The sequence below is a fragment of the Ruditapes philippinarum genome, unplaced genomic scaffold, assembly GCF_026571515.1.
Source record: "Ruditapes philippinarum isolate M1 unplaced genomic scaffold, ASM2657151v2 ctg684_1_1_1_1, whole genome shotgun sequence".
Lineage (NCBI taxonomy): Eukaryota > Metazoa > Mollusca > Bivalvia > Venerida > Veneridae > Ruditapes > Ruditapes philippinarum.
The window spans coordinates 26,515-48,099 of NW_026855648.1; the positions used below are offsets into that span (position 1 = coordinate 26,515).

Here is a 21,585-nt window from a genome sequence, read left to right on the forward strand (position 1 = left end):
TGTGAATTATCATCAAAAGCCAGGGTCCAGACCAGGAAGTTTTCGTCCGTGACGTCATGGGTGGGGATCAGAGCCAAAATGGCGGACGTCTTCATGTGTTGTGTTTCTGATCAGGAAAAGACTGCAAGAATTCGGAGTAAAGAAATTGATGATCGGATTAGAAAAGAAAAGATTCAGTTTAGGAGAACCGTTAAAATCCTATTACTGGGTGCAGGTGAAAGTGGAAAGAGTACATTCTTAAAACAAATGCGAATTATTCATGGGGATGAATTTAGTGAACATCAGTTGTTGGAATACAGAAATACTGTTTACTCAAACATCATTAAAGGAATGCGCGTTTTGATAGATGCAAGAGATAAGTTAAGCATTCCATGGGGTGATGAAACAAACTCAAAACATGCCCATCATGTGTTTGGGTATGACAATTCTAAATTAGATGAAAGTGTCTTTCAAAATTACGTTGACTCACTTAGAAAGCTATGGTCAGATTCGGGAATTTTAGCAGCATTTGACAGACGACGAGAGTTTCAGTTGGTGAGTTTGCTCAGTTTCGTTACTAAAAACTCCAATATGCACAACTCCAAAATATTAGAGGCTTGTAACAGTAACTCTGCCTTTCTTAATTTTGGAGTAACTGCCCTTTTTCATTTTTACACATAGATTTATCCAGGACATAACTTCTACATCATACTGCTTTAAAATCATTTTCAATCACTCTAAGCAGTAAGGCCCCCGCAGTTACACGTTTTAACAGATTCGTTTCGATTTTCATTCATAAACGTTAAAGATATACTATGCTCAAATTTGATATCAGGCATTATTGGTTATTGCTACACAGTCTCATTGTAAATATAAAATAAACACGTTTGACTTCACACAAAGTAGATATTTTATGTTTAAAACTCTACACACTATAGGTGGTCACAATATGAATACATAGTGTCGTTTAAAAAAACTGGCAGTTTTTTTTTAAGAAAATACCAACTTTACATGTCCTGTAAAAAGAACGCGACTTCCAATACATAGTTAATTCGGTTTTTCATTCAAATTAGACATATTCAGTAAGGATTTCATAGGTTTTAACATATTTCTTTGATTAAAATATTTTACTCAAAGATGAGCATAGTATATCTTTAACAATATTTTTTACCATTTAATCGAAATGACCATATTGTCTTACAAAATTTCTTAATCATTGCCTGTTATCATGGATTTTATCAATTCTAGAGGTTTATTCCAAATTTAAAAAAAGCAACGGAAAATGGGTGTTTACAACCCTCCATGCAAAAAATTGCTCACTGACATACATTGTAATACATTTTTGGTAAAAAAATGGCGTATAAAGTACTTAGAGGTACCACCGTTTAAACGGTATCAATTCAGTTCTTAGCAATCGCGTAAACGTTTACAAAAAATTGTAAACATTGGAGCCTTACTAAGCAGGTATACATTGTGATTGTATACATCAAAGAGACAGCTATAAGATACAAGGGAATCCAGGAACCAGTCCCTAGCTCTTATTCAATTGAATAGACCGCTTGGTTCTTTTAGATGCCCAGTGTATAGCACTGATACATGCGAGGATTACCTGGATTTCTTACCAGTACACCTCTAGGTAGGTGGGAAACACTGAAAGTGTCTCTGAAAAATCCCAAGGGTGTAACCCAGGATCGAGCCCGGGACCTTAGGAGTGATAATCAGTGGTTTAACCAACTGAGCTATTGCGCCACCTAACATAAATTTTGTGACCATCAAGGGCAAACAATTCTGCCAGACAATTGTTTTTCAGAATTATTCCCCCTTTTCTACCTACTTAAAACCACAACAGAGAGAAGTTGAGCTAGCTTCTCTATTGACAGCTCTTGTTTATTATGATGTAGTTTAAGCTCCAGGTAAAGAATGTTAATAGATTACCTGGTTAATGAATTATATTCACATAATTAGACCCAGTAAAATTTCTGTGTGTTATTATGCAGTCTTAAAAAAGTCACTCTGAATTATTGCTGAATACAGAGTACCATTTACAAAGCTGTAAGTGTTTAATGTAAAACTGTATCTAATTAGAATTTATTTGAAGATTCTTAGATTTAGTTGAAAAAGAAATTCAAAGTCAGTTTCAAAATGTTTCTATGAATTATATGCATATAGTATATATCTAATAATTATTTACTTTAGCATTAAAAACGGTCAAGTAAATTTTTCAGGCATATAAGAATGTGTAAAAAAAACTTAAAATTGTTTGATATGTAAAGATTATAAGAATCCAAAAACAGTGAGAAAAGTTGTTGTTTTTTTGGTAACTTTTTTTAAGTCTATGACCTTACGACTTACCTCATCATGTGGTATACTGACCTGGGGGGGGGGGGGGGGGGGTTAATTTCCATATGTTCAAATAGCCCCCTTGTTAAGTTCCCATATGCCATGTTAGGCCACCAATCTAGCTATCAATCTACTGATTTTGTAAGCTTTGTATTCATTACTTATATACCTAGCTATGTGTAGCTTCTTTAAAACATATTGACACATGAGTTAACCTCAGTTCCATGATATTGGCATAATTTTCACTTTATTGAAGAATACAATGTAAGCTCAAAGATCTGGGTTCTAAACTACATGTACTAATGTAGATGTGTAATTTAAAAGAAACATAGACAAATTAATGTTTTGGGAGAGAAAGAAAATATTTATGGTTCTGTGATAATGTCAAGTGTATATTAATAGAGTGAGAAACTTGCCGACAGGTGCTCTCATGACTACCTGCTACAGCAGCTTATTCTCTTACTACCGGTATATTGAATTATTTTAGTTTTTTCTCAATCGATCTGGAACCAATAAAATACATATACTTCTATTCACATCTTATGTTGCTGGTCTAGATGCTTTATCTACTACAAGTTACAACTATATTATAAATAATAACTATATATATATATACACCTGGGATAAAAGTGAAATCTATAAATTGTTTTCACTTAGAATAGGAGATTAAATTAATGAAAGTTAGCTTTCTTTCTGACAGCTAACAACAATTACAGCATTTAAGATCTAGGTCATCACAATTTTTTATTAGGTCAGATGTTTTGTTAAGCTGGAACATAAGTTTTCATGATGTTGTAAAATGGAAGTTGTAGTAATGTAGTAAAACCAGTTGGTCATGGTCAAGTTATTATCAGGGCTGAATAAGTAGATATACAGTTTACAGTATTAATGCATACACTCTTGGTGATACAAAATCTGTCCTGGTCAGTATATATGATTATCATTATAACAATAACACAGTGACATTTTTTACATATAGATAACCTCTGTTATTCTTTATTTTTTATTCAAAACTTAATTTAAAACCTGAAATTAGTTGTGCTATCAGCCATATAATGTTGTTGTTTTGTTTTTGTACATAAGAACAGAAAGTAGTACTGTGTAACAGTTAAAGGTAAACTTAATCCAGATCAAGATGGTAAATTTACTTCTCCAAAAAGTGAAAAATCTTTTAAGTAGGAGATTATAACATTCCCTTGTAGCTTTGTTTTTAAAGTTTTATTATAGCTTAACAAACATACAGCAAGCCTACATCATTCTATACTCTGTTAAAATAAATATATCTATAGTTATAAAAGAATGTTTATGAAAGTCTACACCCAGTATTATATACAGTTAATAGAAATGAAATTAAATACAGGATTGTTGAAGTGAATACATGTATACATGTGTAAACTTAATATAAATATTTATCATATTATTATAATGACAGTCAAAGTATTATTTATGTTATATAAACTTGTGTCATACTTAAATGAAAAAGTCTGGTTTTGTGTCAAGGGTGCCAATAACCTTGCAACACCAGTCTGCACAATATTGTCAATAATGTTTCTCATTAGTAAATACATGACTGAGTAGAGTGTTCTTAAGTCTTTTTAACCTGAAAAGTTAGTTTATTAACAAGTCAAAGACCAGCTCAGATGCTTCTGTGACCAGAAATGAAACCATTTAACAGTTATAGTAACTGGTTAACAGACTTGTTGTTTAACGTTTTCTTGCAAAGGAATCATGATTTAATAATAACTTTTAGTTAAAAGGTGATGCTAAATTTGAAGTAAAAGGTGTTGCTTGATTCTTAGACTGAAGTTCAAGGTGATCAATGCTTGATTCAGGGGCTGATTTTAACAGGTGATGTTTGATAAAGGGGTTGAAGTTAAAGGAAAATTTTGATTCCAAGGCTCAAGTAAATTCTAAGGCTGAAGTTAAATGTGATGTTTGATTCCAAGACAAGAGTCAAGATGGCACATTTTCCTAATGAATGCTGAATGTTTATAGTTTAATTAAAACAAAACAGTCTGCCTGTACCTCACTAATGAAAACACAGTTTACAAATTATTGCATGTCAAATATGAACAACATTTGACTTGGTGTCTAACAGTTCAATATATATCATGCATATTTCAAACATATTGTATTGTATAATGTAGAGTAATTTGTGGTAAATGTGGTAAAATTTACGGCATCTCCATTCTGGTAACTACATTAATATAGTCAGAATGCTTCATTGACTTCATTTCATAATCCCAGCTTCTGCTTTACGTATCATTTGTGATTATACCTATAATGTATCAGGGCTGTTTCCAGAAAGGTACAATGACTTTTTTTCTGAGTGAAATTTCTAGGTTATCTGTAGGAATCATCAAGAATGTTTCATAATTGTGATATATGAAGTAAGAATGGCTGGGAATTTTCTCTGTAATTATAATAGTGATTACTGTCTGCAGATATTGGCTGTTGTAATGAACCCCCTGAGCCTGAACACGAATATATTTGTACTTGTCTCACTATGCTTTATAAAGAGAAGTGTTTTTGTTAGATACATGTATCTTTTGCTCTCTTGCATGACCTAGTTGACCTTTATTAGAAGGGATAATTTACAACAATAAAGTGTTAAAGAAATCAACTTTGTGATATAATTGTTTATATTACTCAATTTACTGCATACCTGAGCAGGAAAGTACAAAAATGCTATTTTCACCCCATGTGTATGGTGATACTTAGCTTTTTGGATCACCTGTTTGAGTGTTGGTTGGTTTAAGATCATCTTAGAGTAAGAACATTAATATAGAATCTACTATATCCTTTTAAAACTTAAAAGCCTGATTTAGAGATAAATTTAGATTAAATTCTCAAAAGTATGTACTAGATTTTACAAGGTTATGTTGTAAATTTGAAGTTTAGAGAGGCATGTTTGCCTTGAATGATTTAGAATGATTTAGCAGGTAGTTTCATTAACATATAAAGGAATTTGAAATTTATTCAAGAAAACAATTATAAACAAAAAATTCAGCTTGTGCTTGCTTCAGATTAATTGTTCAAGTTACTGCAGCAGATTATGATAATTGTGACATATGATAAACAACAAGAAATAGACCTGCCATGTGGTATACACTATACAGTAGTGCAGCCATATATTTGTTTTATTATATAATGCAGGGGCCTCTGTTGTAATGTGGCTTCGAACCAGTCTGACCCCTAATTACCGTGGATTCAATTTCTGCAAGCTGGGAGTTTGGATTCTTGTGAGGAAGCTTTAATCCAGATAGCAAACAGAAGCTTGGTGGTTCTTTTGGTGTTGGTGTGGCTTAATAAGTTAATTTACCGGCAATTTTTCTACACTTTTATACAATGTATATAAATTAAAGTTAAATTTTGTCCATTAAGGATGATATGAGAGTGTAAAGAATAAATAGTTACCCCAAATAGTGTTATTGTCCTTGGGAAAAACAATGTCTGAAGTAATTAAATTGTCAAGGCTGTCACATTAACTTAATTGTTTTCTGAGGTGTTGTTCAGGTTTTTTCTCATGAAGTGGAAATAATGGATGCTGTTTTATAGGCACTTGATTATTTTCCATATGCAAAGGCAAAAGTGATGTAAACAAATTATTGAACTTTCATTATTTAACTTTTATGAAATTTATTTAAGTGTTTAAAACGGATCGCCCAACCACAAACCCACCTTATAAAGGTATATTGTTTTGGTAATATTTCTCAAATAAAATATAGACTGTGTACATGGTATATTTTGACACTTATCTCTAAATTATACAAGGTCAATAAAAGGCTTCCTGTTCCATATATATACATATAAACATACAATTAACTATGGTGTGAACTTAGATACTGGTTGATACTTGTTTTAAAATATATGTGATGTTGTCATGAACTTATCGTATAACTAGCTATGTCTCATAGGGAATTCACAGTTTCACTTTGTGTCATATACTATGGTAATTTCTGATAGTTAAGTTAACTATATCACTGCAGGGGTGATTTAGAACTCTAAAAAACTGGTGTTCTGTAGTAGATAATTTTTGGCATATTTATGATCAATATTTGTGTCTCATATCACAATGAATAAAGTACCATTAATAGCAGGTGCCTTAATGTCTGGACATATATAAAATTGGTATCATATTTAAAGACCCATCACTGCATACACTACAATTTAATTTTACCTATTGTGTTTACATCTGTATAATAATAATAATGATAATATTAATAACTTTATTTAAGAAATAAATGAGGATACTAATCATAACTATGATTATGATATTAATAACTAATGATTGTTGGTACATATTGTCACCAATTTGTATTATGGTCCAGGTCAACTTTAACATGTTTGAATGATTAATGCAAAAATAAAACAAATTTTGGACCCATTCGGTTTTAAAAATCATATGTTGTTACTATGAGAGTGAAGAAAGTGTGTCTTGTTTGGTCTATAAGATGTATTGGAAATAAATTGTATGAAAAGATTAAGTAGTTTAAGAATGTGAACTATTTTAGGTATTTTATTACAGTAGTAAATCAAAGATTAAGGCTAGATTATCCTTAATTATAAAGAATGCTATCTGGCAGGGTCATAACTTTATGTTGAGTTTAAAATATAGATTGACATTGTTAAATATTTCTTTATTATATAATTATGTTCTTATTTCATCCTGTCAATAAAATTACGTAATGAAATATATATTACCTCACTTTACTATTACAATACTAACAACAACACTAGATAATAATTAAAACATCACTCACCAGTATTTTTATGCCATTGAAGGGCAGCAAATTAAAATCACACTGTCTGTCTGTCTGTCACCTCCAAAAATCACATCCCTACCTCAAAGGTCAAGGTCACACTAACATTTTGATGTTCACTTCATCACAATTAGAGTTTATTCCCTGCGGTCTGGAGACCGCAGGGTATTGGTACGCGTTTAACTTTTGAGGCATGGAGGAGCACGTGACCTGTTTTCGGTACATGGAGGAGCATGTGATATGTAAACCGTACATGATTGGTTAATTGACCTTTTCGAAAACCTAGCTAAATACCGTTTGCCGGTACGTTACGGATTAACCTGTAGGGAATTAGTAAGAACAAAAAACTATTACGTGATATTTCTAATTTTCTATAATTATTTTACCGTTTAAGGTGGAAAACTTGAATGATGTGTTTGAAAATTATCAATGTTTCTTTAATATCTATCTCAAATTTTACAATCAATAAATTGTTTATACTGAAAATCTACAAAATTAGAATATTCGTAGTGGCATCTGCCATAATAAATAGAGTTATTTTCTGCGTTATTTTCTGCGTAAACTTGTGTGTTTACTTTATTTATGTTTTGCTCGGAATTATTCATAAAATGGTAGGCCTATTTAATCATTTTCTTAAAAAGAAATAATTGTTTTATGTTCAACCTTCTCCGGTCTTCAACGGTCACCAGTTTCCAAAGATGATCGTTTATTCAATTGTCAACTATATTCCTGATACAAACGTTTATTTATCCCCCCCCTCCCCCCCCCCCCCCCCCCAAAAAAAAAAATGTTGAAAATAGTTAAATGAAATATCATTATATCATTAAAATGTTCACCGCAGGAAACCATTTCACTTGTACAGGTACTTACATTTGTGTCCGCACTGTAACTTTGTCATGCATCGAAAGATTTTAAAATAGCTTGGTACAAATGTCAACCACATCAAGACGATGTCTCACAGCTAAAGCTCATGTCCGTCTATCCATCCCCACTTACACAACAATCGTGTCCGGACTGTATGGATTTTGAAACTATTTGGCATAAATATCTACCACATCACTACCTTGTGTGGCATCCAAGAACACGTCCCTTCTTCAAAGGTCAAGGTCACACTTACATTTTGAAGGTTCACACTATCACAATAATTAGAGATTATAGGTACACACCTTAGTGTCCGGACTAACTTTGTCATGCATCAAAGGATTTTTAAATAACTTGGCATAAATGTCTACCACTTCAAGATGACATGTAGCATCCAAGACCCATGTCCCAAGGTGGTAAGTTTGCTATAAATAGCACTTCATTTCACAAGAACAAGGTTAAGCAATTAGTTACTTTTATTCTCTTGTCTTTTCATAAATCCTTTTGCAATACTTAAGAAACCTTTTCGGGGCAATACTTAAGAAACCTTTTCGGGGCATTTGTCAATTTTGCTGACAGCTCTTGTTTTACAATGTTGGCGCTTACAAGGCCTATGCCCCTGTCTGCAGATTGCATAATATATATGTATATCTATCTCATCTTAACGGACTTTGTACTATTTCTCAGTTTTTTTTTTCCCTTAATTAAACAATAACTTAACATGACTATGATGCTGTGACTGTACTGTGCCAAGGTCAGTCTAATTCAATGCTTCCAGGGTTTTAAATTGAAATCAAACGTTTATGAAAGCTCATGTATGTCATATAACTTTAAAGTTAAATTAAGATTAAATTAAATATTTATCCAGATAAGATTGCATCATATCATAATTGTCTATCAAAAGCTTCATCTCAAGTTTTAAGTGTGTTTTTGACCAAACATTGATCTCAAGTATGAGGACAAAAGTTAAGCATTTATATTGTTAGATTGTCACGTTATTATTATATTCAAGGTTACTACAATTAAAGTTAATGTACATGATGTACAGTGTAATTATATTAATTCCTAATCTCACATATTAAAACAAGACTGTGAAATTAACATGTTTTATTACATGCTTTTCGGTAGTTTATAGAAATATATCAGTGATATAAAAATGGTAATTTCACTGTTTGAAACAGTGAAATTACCACTTTGATAATTTCACTGTTTTGAATTTAAGCCCCTTACATTATTTCAGTGAAATACCAGCGTGCACAGTACTGGGAACTAACTTAATGACGTGACGTCGTAAATGACGTCACATTATATTATTATTTGGCGCCCTTTAGGTTAAATGTCTTTTAAAACGTTTCTTTGCATATAATAAAAAGAAAATTTGTTTAGTTTAGTGTAAGATTGAAATATATTTCACCTTGTGAACATCAAAAGTTCATATTTCACTCGTGGCTGCGCCACTCGTGAAATATACCATTTGGTGCTCACTCGGTGAAATATATTCCGATCTTACACTGAACTAAACAAATATCCTCTATATAATGCCCTGTAGACTCAGGACATTATAATTATAGAACATAGCAATAAACATATCTTGTAGCATTAAAAATAAAAGAGATCTGAACCCTGGCTGACATCAAAACTCTTGTCTGACAGAGACTATCATTCTGGTGACCCTCCAGTGATTTTCCTACTTATATAACAGACTCCGAAAAAAGGACTCTTCCCAATTAAAATTTTCTTTAAAATCATGCAGTTTTCCCAAAAATCTGAACTCAAACCAGCTTTTTTACTTCCCAAATCAGCAATTTTAGCGATAATTTTCCCAAAATCAAGAGGCTAAGGCCTCTTCCCAATAAAGTGAGAAAAATCACTGCCCTCAGGTGACAAAAATGCTTCCAGAAATTTCAAGATTTCCTGAAAAGTTGCTATACTGGTGAAATAACAATGTTTTTTTAAAACCAAACATATGTAAAAAGAAATTAAGAACATCTATGACCAAAAAAAAACACAATAAATTTAGATTATCTGTAACTGTACTGTAATCCTGGTGATTTGGAACATCATGTTTATTTGTATTTTAAAATTACATTTCTAATAATATGCAAAAATTCACACAGATTTTGTAACTTACATGTCAACAACAATTTAATCATGTATCAACAGACATAAGGTGATGTTTACAGTTGTAATACATTTTGTTGATATTTTGCAACAACAGAAGTGTTTAGATTTATTTATATTGTCTGTTATTAACAGTTTTGCTCTATCTTTAGAACCTTGTATACAAGTGGATATTTCCTCGAGGAATGTAAACTATCAGAGAAAATAGCTTAGAATAGCTCTTAAGAGAATTTCTTATTCACAAAACCTTTCATCAAAATATTTTGGTAACTTCACATTCTATTCTGAAACATAGATATTTTTGTTATGATATATACATCAACATTTGTAGATAACAAGTTTCTATAAAATTTTCAAACATTGTCAAACTAATTTCATAACACTGAGAATGTGGGATAAAATTGATTGATTTATGAAAGGAATGTTTTCATTGTCTGATCTGGTTCTATTTTTAGAAACTGCTGAGTCAGCTATTATGCATAATGTTGTGATATTGGTATTTCAATGAAAATGAGATATTTTGAATGCTTGCACATGATAAAAAAATTTACAAGAGGCTACAAAAATTGCCTGATAATGCATTATGAAATTACAAGCAGAAATAGGATTTTAGAGAAGTGCCAACTTTATATAGTATTTGATCGGAAGCTGATGCTAGTATATAAAATAAATGTATATATGTTTGTAATGCCGCTTTGCATTGGATAATCGTTTCGTTTATATAGTTTTATATATACAGCTGCTGCTGTCAATTTATAAAAAAAAATCTCACTTGTTTTTTTTTTTTAAAAAGCAAATTTGCTGTATAATGAATTTGTTATAAACATTCCTGACAGGTTATATGACCATATATAAATGAACTTGTTTGCAATATAACCCAACCTGCTATATTTCCAAATAACCATTTATGTAGGGCCATGTTACCTGATGCACTGGCTTACTACCCTCAGATTTGGCAGATAGGTTGTCCCTAAGCACTAAATGGCCACTGTTGATTCTGACAAAGTGGTATGCGGGGGTATTAACGCCATGACAGTATCAGTTTTGAACATCATAAGTTATAGATCTGAAGCTTTGTATCAAGATATCCCTAGTAAGAGAGCATTTATTTACTTTTATAACTACAGTAATATAATGTTTTTTATTTTTCAGGGAGACTCCTTGCGATATTTCATGGCAGGCCTTGATAGAATAGGAAATCCTGTAAGTATTGTTTCTTAGATTAAATTTATATTGAAACTTTTTTGATAGCTTTAAATTTTAGTGTTTTGCTTTGCATTAGTATTATATAACATTCAGTCTACCATTTGGCTTGAAATCAGTTTAACATTAATTTACACTACAAACTTCCATTTTGTTAGACATCAGTATGAAATGTCTGTCACTGAGTGGGGTCAAATGTTCATGAAGCTACACTATAAAGTTTGGCATTGTACTTGTTGCTTCTAGTTAACATTATTTTTATAACTGAAATACTTTATAAGGGAAGTACTGAACTCCAACTTTCACATACAATAGAACTATATTAAATACCAAATGTGGAAATATTAACTTGTACTATACTTCTCTTTTATCAAGATTTTTATGGTGATTTTATTCTGTAAGAGATTTTCTCATTTCTCATTTATATCATTGATTACTAGTAAACCCTATATATATATATATATGTCTTCTCTTGTCATGTTGAAATGATTCTTACTGTCCTAATGAAAACAAAAATGAGAAGACATTTTACCTGAACAATTGTGTTTCCATAAATATACCTGAATAAAACCATAACAAATACAAAGGCACGCTGGGTTGCCAGGCATGTAGTTAACAGTCGTTTGGCTATCTAGTAGTATCTACTCAGATATACACACCTTTTTTTTTTCCTAATCTCATATGAAATTCAAAATCCGTTTTCTCCAGGTGAGCCCTGAATTTCGTCAAAACCCTCTTGATTTGAACATGACAAAGTTCATCAACAGAAATTAATAAATGTCAATTGTCTAGAACTTATTTTGTACTGTTTATTATGGATACCGATATGTTTTACATTTAACCTAATATTTGACCTCATTTTTATCTTCCTAAATATTTTTTGAGGTTTAGTAGTATATAGTAGTTGCAGGTTTCATTATCTGTTCTCATTTTGTCACATTGTCATAGCAGCTTTTTTTATTGATTAGTATGTTCACAACTGTTACAGTCGGGTAGGGTTTCAAGTCAAAATGGTCAAAGTTACAGAGACTAAATACATTTTCTATTGTCTGTCTAAGTTAGTTACTATAACTAACTTAGTAACTATTACTAACTTAGTAACTATTACTAACTTAGTAACTATTACTACTTAGTAACTATTACTAACTTTGTAACTATAACTAACTTAGTAACTATTACTAACTTAGTAACTATTACTAACTTTGTAACTATTACTAACTTTGTAACTATTACTAACTTTGTAACTATTACTAACTTTGTAACTATTACTAACTTAGTAACTATTACTAACTTAGTAACTATTACTAACTTTGTAACTATTACTAACTTAGTAACTACATGTATTACTAACTTAGTAAGTATTACTAACTATTACTAACTTAGTAACTATTACTAACTTAGTAACTGTTACTAACTTAGTAACTATTACTAACTTAGTAACTATTACTAACTTAGTAACTACATGTATTACTACTTAACAATAAGTAAGGCAATGTTTAATGATATAATAAATCTGTGTCTGCAGAAACAGTCACCATCCATCAGTGATACAGATATTCTTGTACAATTTTCTTTAATATAAATTTAATTAACAAATCATAATAATGTTATACTGACCACATTTCTAAGAACACATAACAACAATGTTATCTTTCATTTTCAAACAGGTATCACTTTTCAATTTTCCAATGGTGTAGGTGTCCTTCTAAACAGATTTGAACTTTGATTTTGACCAACCTGATATGTTAATCAGTTTAAGTTTATAGCTACCTTTACTTCTTCAGGTCACTGCCATTTTTATATGAGAAGATTTTGATGTATACTCAAAAAAGTGGTGTGTCATATATTGAAACATGTTTATATATTAACCACATATTTTGCCTCAGAAACAAATGAAAAATTTCTTTTAGAAAGGTTAAAGACAAGTTTAATAATGTTTAAATGATGGTTTAAAAGCATGTTATATGCTTATAACCAGAAAAAAGTAGCCTTGAATGTGAAATTGTCATAAAAGTAGAAAAATATACACAAAGAAGTATTTTGACCTAAATCACTAATTGCTGAAAAGAATTGATTATGTCTATGACCAATATCGGCACCTAATGGGATTTTTAGAAAAAAGCTGTTAAAAATACTTATGATTTTCATTGCCTTATAAGTATGTTAGAGTAAATAATTCTTGTTGATTGTATGATAAGATTATTTGCGTTAAAGCTAATAAGCCCTTTTGATTCGTAATTTTCCTGGTAAAATTTCATGTAAGATTGTATTTTCCCATATAATATTATGTAAGGAAATTGTCAATCTAACATAATGTTATTTCAAGATAAATATCCTGACTGCATTAATGCCTGATATATAACTTAATTTATGCACTTTCATGTGCAATTTTTTCCATGATGTGGTTTTTGACATTTTATCTGTATGTTATATAAGTAAAATGATGGGAGCATGATATTTATAATGTGCTCTCATATTTCAACATATTAAATGACAGCGTTTAACTCTTTTTTTCCAGAACTATGTTCCTGTCAAACTAGATATACTTCATGCTAGAAAAGCTACAAAAGGAATCATCGAACACCAATTTGATATCAAAGGAATCCCTTTCCTGTTTGTAGATGTAGGGGGTCAGAGGTCACAGCGCCAAAAATGGTTCCAGTGTTTTGAGGGAATCACCTCAATCTTGTTCCTGGCTTCGTCCAGTGAGTTTGATCAAGTTCTTATGGAAGACCGGAAAACAAACAGGTTGCTGGAGTCATGTGACATTTTTGAGACCATTATCAATAACAAGACATTTTCTAATGTGTCCATTATCCTCTTTCTCAACAAAACAGACTTACTAGAAGATAAGGTAAAGGTTGTTAGTATAAAAGAGACATTTAATGATTTTGAGGGAGACCCACACTGCCTTGAGGATGTCCAGAACTACATTCTTGGATTGTTTGATGAGAGGCGACGTGAAAGAACAAAGCCTCTCTTTCATCATTTCACAACGGCAATAGACACAGAAAATATCAAATTCGTGTTTCAGGCGGTAAAAGATACAATTCTACAGGACAATTTAAAGTCATTGATGCTCCAGTAGAGTATTGTAGTCTTCAACTGAACAATTTTAATATATGATCACAAAGTGCTAGATGATGTTATAATGAATGAAGATGGAAACTGTGCAATGTCCAAACATTTATCATGTGAACCAATTGTGTTGTGATAATAGATTATGCATACATGTTACTCAGACTGGTTCTGTGGAACTGATGTTTGAGATAGAATGGTTTCACCAGAAAGTAGGCAAAAGTAAGCACAAGGACCTAAAGTAATAAAAATGACAAAGAAGTACAGGTTGGAGTGTTGAAGAAACTTCTGCTGAGATAATTTTATCTGCTATAAAAATCAAAAATATTCAGTGTGAAAGGATTATATTGAAGGGTTGTGCATCTGAACTGCATGATTGACCATATATTTATTCGGATTCAAACTCACTAGGAATCAAAATCATTGACATGAAAGAAACCTTGTGTTTTTGTGTAACATGTTTCAGTGTAGGGAATGTAATGCTGTGTCAAAGATATCACAGAGGACTTGAATTATAAAATTACCAGTTTATTGTCACTGTTAGACATTTTCTGCAGCTCAGACAGGAGATTGGATTTTAATTGTTTGCTTTATGACAGCAGAAAATGTCAACGATTCTTTATGTGAAAAGAGTGTGGCCTTAAAATTCTTAAAACTTCTTGATTGATTCAGGAATGGTTTAGGGTTCTGAAATATTGAATAAATTCTTCTAAAGTAAACTCAGTGTTAAAACACTTGAGGTGTCATGTATGTTTTACTAGTTGATATAAGGCATGACTTAAACATAAGGAGAGAGGGGGGGGTGAATTTCTGAGAAATTAAGAGATAATCTAATAATTCAATCCTTACATGAGACAAAGAGAGCAGGAATAACAAGGTTTTGTACAGCATTGATATTTCTGTACTCTATGATCCCGCCTGGTGTTTCTCTATAATAACTGGTGTTTCTATAAAATAACTTGTTGAATTTTCTGAAAAATGTTACAGAGATATAACAAACAAAGTTAAAATAAGACAAATCTTACAAAATTCTTTGATAGAAAACAATTAAAATTCTAGTAGTATAAAACCACCTGGTTGTTGTAGAACATATATGATTTGAAAGTTACATGAGGCCTAATCCAAAAAACCTAAAGTTTGTTTTTATTTACATGTATATGTATAAATGTTTAGAAAAATTTACCTGTGCCAACATGTTATATACAGCAAGGATTCTGATATTTTTTACAATTGATTATTTTGACCAGTAAAATTTTATAATTAAGATAAGAATTGCTTATACTAACACTGTTTAAGTAAACAGATTTTGTTTTATAGCTTTTACAGACTGTCAAGCTTCATTAAATTTTGTTTTTGTGTTAACATGAAAATTACATGATTAAATTGAGATAGTTTTAAAAAAATCAGATTGGTATATCAGAAAAACAAGATATTAATTGTTTAAAACATGTTTAGTTGATGAGTTTTTCCTGTATTTTGATTAATACATCCTGTTTTTTATACTAACATCTATACATAGATATTTTGTAGATATTATAGACTGATATAATGAGTAAGCTATCTTGTTCTGTCTTAATGTATATAGAACTACATTATGTGACAAGATTAATAAACCAATGGTAAAATTTTGAACATTGATCCAATTGAAAATTGTTAGTGACAGTCATCATAAATGTTGTTAAAATTTTTAAATTCTGTTACTAGAGAGTTTTTGGTAAATTTATTCTATAAAATCAACATAAGAATGTTTGAATGTGAATGTATATTGGAATAAAATATGTAATATATATTACAATAAGTTTTAATAGTAAAGTATTTTGCATAATTTGCAAGACCATTTTAAAACTGACTATTTAGTACCACCATTTTACACTGCCTATATATAGATTTTTACTTTTATATAGATTTATCATACATATATATGTTCCATGTGTATCCAAACATATAATTGAGCCGTGTCATGACAAAACCAACATAACGTGTTTGCGACCAGCATGGATCCAGATCAGCCTGGGCATCCTCGCAGTCTGATCAGGATCCATGCAGTTCGCTTACAAACCCTATAACAAGTAGAGAAACTGCCAGCAAACAGCATGGATCCAGATCAGACTGCAGATGTGCAGGCTGATCTGGATCCATGCTTGTCACAAACGCACTATGTTGGTTTTTTAATGGCGCGGCCCAATTATTGTCTCCTGTATGAAATATCATAGCAACTGATTGACGAGAATTATAAAAAATATACACAGGTGTGCCATCATATACTGTATATCTACAAGCAAATCTTTGATATAAAACATAATACATGTACTAGGATATTGAAAATGATAAAGGATTAATTCACTGACTTAAAACATTACATACTGGGAATATACTGTATAAGATTAGAGTTAAAGCAACAATGTTCTAACTCAGTAAAAGTTATATTACAAGGTAAGGCTGTATTAATATGAACTGTGGATAAACTTAAAATATAGTAGAGCTCTATAATAATCTTTCTGCGTTACTAGGGTAATGTTTATAATGTAGAAACAGTTGTATGACAGGTGGAATTGATAATTTGCTGATTGGTAGGTAGTTATTAAGAATTCTTGAATATTGATGGTTACCCCATTGGGTCAATAATTTCTTGAGAATTTGAACTTATATCTAGACGGACCTTTAAAGAATTTACATAGTTTTACTTTAAAAAACAGTTTTCAAAGCATTTTGATATATTCATGAAAAAAAGTGAATGAAATGTATACTGGTTTAGTATCAGGCCTAGATGATTTAATTGATACATTTTATATCTACATAATATGTCCAAGGCCATACAACTTACATGTAAGATAAGTTTATGCATATATTAAGGTATACAGAGATTTTATATAATATGATCACATGCATGGGACATGTTGGCCTTGTAGGTAGGTTGGGGATAAGACTATTCAACTTGTCTCGTGCTTATGTTAAAATAGAACAAGTCAATAAAGTAAATTAACTAACATCAATTGCTAGCTCTATCGTATAAAAAAATAATATGGCATACACTTTGACAGTAAGATTTTGTGACATAAATTACGTGAAATGTAAAAACGAAAGAATTAACAAAAATGCATTTACATGTTGGTAATCATGGTTTAATTTGATATTAAACTTCCTCTATCACCTGGTGACACATTATAATGCTTCTATTACATCTTATACAATTTTGACCAACATTTTCAAACTTTCCTAGAAGTAATATGACACTTGTTGTAAATTATTGACAGACAGGAAGTAACAAAATGCTGCATCATATAATATATATATAACTAGGTAACATTGTCATAGCATTTATCATTAAATACTTTGTTGTCAGTTTCCTTGTGCATAGTTTAAATCATGTTTTAAACTTGTTTTTAACTTAAAGATTATTTATATAAGCCAGGTAAGATAGATAAAACAGGCTTCCTCATGCCTCAACACATCTCTAACATAGATATATAAACTGAAGGTATATATAAAGTGGACATATAGTATGTTAAAATTGACTGAATGCATTTTAGAAAATCATTAGATTAAAGACTCATTTTCAGAACTACTTTTATACTTTATTACTTTAACATTTAACAGGTAAACCATTGAGCCTCAGTTTAGAAGTATTTTATCATTTATTCTGAGTTTCTGTTAGAAGCTGCCTTGTAAAACAATGGTAAAGACCCAACATAATTTCATTTCAATTTTAGAAGTGCTTTTCTAGATTTTGTTTTGTAAATGTTTCTAATTGTTCTATTCAATCCTGTTCATATATGACTGTTTGATAGATTTTAATGAATATGATCAATAATTCCTTGGCTCCAAAATTTTCAACAACAACAAAGCAAACATTTTTAAGTAAACAAGAAACTTTTTGTTGTTTTGGCATACTGTATTATACCATGCCAAACTTGACTGGAGGATTTTATATAGATTTTAATGTTTTTAGTAATTATCATGCTTATAGATTCACAATGTTCAGACTTGGGAAAGAAATACAAACAGTTGATACTGGGTCTACTTGTTATTAAAGTGCCACACCTGTACATGTAAACAGGATACAAACATTGTCTGCTCAATATTTTATTGTTTATTTGTTTGTACATAAATCTTGTAATCTAGATAAATGGCCCTAGTATTTTGGTAGCAGCAAATATTTCATGGTAGCAAATAATTCATTCACTTATCAGCACATAATGGTGGGCTTTGCCAAAATTGAATCATAAAAAGAGTGATAACGCAAATTAGGAGGTATTTTTGTCATGGCAGGTATTTAATGCCAATATATGACTATAATATATCTATGTTTACTTAATGATTTTTATAAGGCATAACAAATAAGATCTTTCTGTGTTGTAAATGGGATAAAAGTTTAAATTTCACATTTACATGTATTCAATTGGTTATACACCATTCAGACAGTACACCTTTAGAAGTATATACTAACAAAAGATTACAGAATTATTAGAATAAATGGTTCTGTTATGGTGTGATACAATTACTTGGCCTGTTCCAACTTTTTCCTTATTATTATGAAAGATGAGAGTCCTCAAATGAAGGAACCATTTTAAGATTCTACTTATTGGAAACAGTAAGTTCTTGTATGGTTAGTTCACTAACAGATGATCACTTACTGATGTCTTGATTTGTCATTTAGTGTTAGTCACCAATTACCCTTATTTCTAAAATGGGATAGAAACTACTTAATCTAAAGCAGGATGAATGAAAAACCAGGAAATTACAAAAAAGTGCAGTTTATAAGTTAAATGTTGCTTACATACTCATTGTTAACAATATAAGACAAGAATAATATCCTGTGAAATATTTGGACCATTTGTCTAGGTAATTGTGCAGACACGATCTTGTAAAGGTCAGAGTAAATTTCCCGCTACTGTATTATAATACCAGGGGAATGAACTCTTTATAATTATACATTAACAGATCACAACGCTAGAACAATTTTAGTTATAAATCCTGATTGAAATAAAATGCAGTTAAAACTAAAATTAAGAACAATATTTTGTACAAACTATGATTTTGGGTTTAATAACCAGTTAAAAATTTGAAAAATTATTGTATATAAAATGAGGAATAAAGTGGCAACACTATAGCAGGGAATTTAGTCTGGCCTAACATTTTATATACTTTCATTTATATATTATTTAGACTGGTTCATGTTTTGTAAGGTATATGAAGTATGATGAGAATTATTTTTAAGCTACCAGTCTGTTGTTACAGCTATTATCAGTGAACTCTCACAGTCTCCCCACAATCCTCAAACTATTCTCTCAAAATCAGTTTTTGTCTTGAAAATGATTTTTTTTGTAACATCCGACAATCTTCTCTCCTATTTCAATAAACTTATGAATTCTATCTTTCATGAGTTATAATAAATGTAATATTTCATTCCTGAAACTGCTTGGAATTTGGCAACATGCTTGAAGTTATAATGTCTTTTATATATTATTTTGATGGGTTGATTAGGAATTTAACTAATTTTCAATTAGTCTTCAATTAAAGAATGAAATTGAAATTATACTTTTTAATGAAATATTAAATAAAAGTTGAAAATTTTTAAGTATTCTGATGAAAGGAAAAATGTATGTTAAAGATTTTTATTGGTAGAATACCGTATCTTTATTTAATTCAAGAAGACAATACAATTATTTTACATCAAACCAGGATATGATAAGAAAGAACAAAAACAAACCACTTATATCTGTGATAATGAAAGCACCTGTTCTATAAACAGTAATTATATCTCAACATTTTAACAACCAGTAGCAGATTTCTGCTGGAAAAGAGAGATGTAGGTAAAATATAAAAATACATATAAACCTGTAATATAAAATCCATTCGTAAGATTTTCAACCCTTACCATTCTAAATATTGTAAATGGACATAACCATCTTCCAAATTGGCCTAGAGGTTGTAAACAATCGAGACTGGTCTCCCAGTTCATCAATTTTAGAGAAAATTTTAAAACAGGTATTGACTGAATAGCAAAAAGTGCAGGCCATAATTATATGGCACAGATGTGCCAGCTTTTCTTAGTCTGCACTGGTCACATGGGTATTTGACTATTTCCAGTTGTCACTAGCAGGTTAAAGATTAAAATGGACATTTACTCTAAAAATAACCTTTAATTTCTAACCATCTCATTGTAGGCTACCTTGAAGTTTAAACTACAATAGTACAGTTTGCCATTCTAACATTTACCAATTTGTTTTTCTGTTGATCACATTGTTTTGAATTGATCTGTGATTAGTGACTACCTGTCTATCATGACCATATATTTATAGACAGTGTTTAAACATACCTGTAAGGACAAATGTTTAATTCTACATGATACAGAAGTTAAGGTATTAGCACCCTAATGCATTACCTCCGCTTTGAAGAGTATTCAAATAGGCTAGAACAACTGTTAACTACATTGAAAATGAAGGCCATGGGTTCAATCCCCAGAAGGGTCAACTTTTTTTTTCTTTCTTTTTTCCTTTTAACAGTATTTATGTATCTCTCATGTTCCATTTGGAAAGAAAAAAGTGTTTAATTTTGATTTTTAGCTCACCTGAGCTTGCTCAGGGTGAGCTTTTAGGATCGATGAATGTCCGTCGTCCGTCCGGCCGTCCACAATTGCTTGTGAACACTCTAGCGGTCGCATTTTTGCCTCAATCATCATCAAACTTGGTCAGGATGCTTATCTAGTTGAAAGCTCGGATGAGTTCGAACATGGGTCATCTCAGATGAAAAACTAGGTCACAAGAGCTAAAAATAGAAAAACCTTGTGAACACTCTAGAGGTCACATTTTTGACCCAATCTTCATCAAACTTGGTCAGGATGTTTGTCTAGGTGATAGCTCGGATGAGTTCGAACATGGGTCATCTCGGATGAAAAAGTAGGTCACAGGAGCTATAAATAGAAAAACCTTGTGAACACTCTAGTGGTCACATTTTTGAACCAATCATCATCAAACTTGGTCAAAATGCTTGTCTAGTCAATTGCTTGGATGAGTTCGAACATGGGTCATCTCTGATGAAAAACTAGGTCACAGGAGCTAAAAATAGAAAAACCTTGTGACCACTCTAGTGGTCACATTTTTGACCCAATCATCATCAAACTTTGTCAGGATGCTTGTTTAGATAATAGCTCGGATGAGTTCGAATATGGGTCATCTCGGATGAAAAACTAGGTCACCGGAGCTATAAATAGAAAAACCTTGTTAACACTCTAGCGGTC

At 31.0% G+C, this 21,585-nt stretch overlaps 1 protein-coding gene across 1 annotated transcript in view; it reads left to right on the top strand.

Moving 5' to 3' along the window:
- The first annotated feature begins 26 nt into the window (after nucleotides 1–26).
- LOC132744004 (guanine nucleotide-binding protein subunit alpha-12-like) overlaps nucleotides 27–21,585 on the top strand; it is a 28,879-nt gene continuing 7,320 nt past the window's right edge. The window contains exons 1-3 of the mRNA XM_060732604.1: nucleotides 27–534; nucleotides 11,217–11,267; nucleotides 13,786–20,707. Coding sequence (XP_060588587.1) covers nucleotides 79–534; nucleotides 11,217–11,267; nucleotides 13,786–14,355 — 1,077 coding nt within the window. The 5' untranslated portion in view covers nucleotides 27–78 and the 3' untranslated portion in view covers nucleotides 14,356–20,707. The remainder of the gene's footprint in view (nucleotides 535–11,216; nucleotides 11,268–13,785; nucleotides 20,708–21,585) is intronic.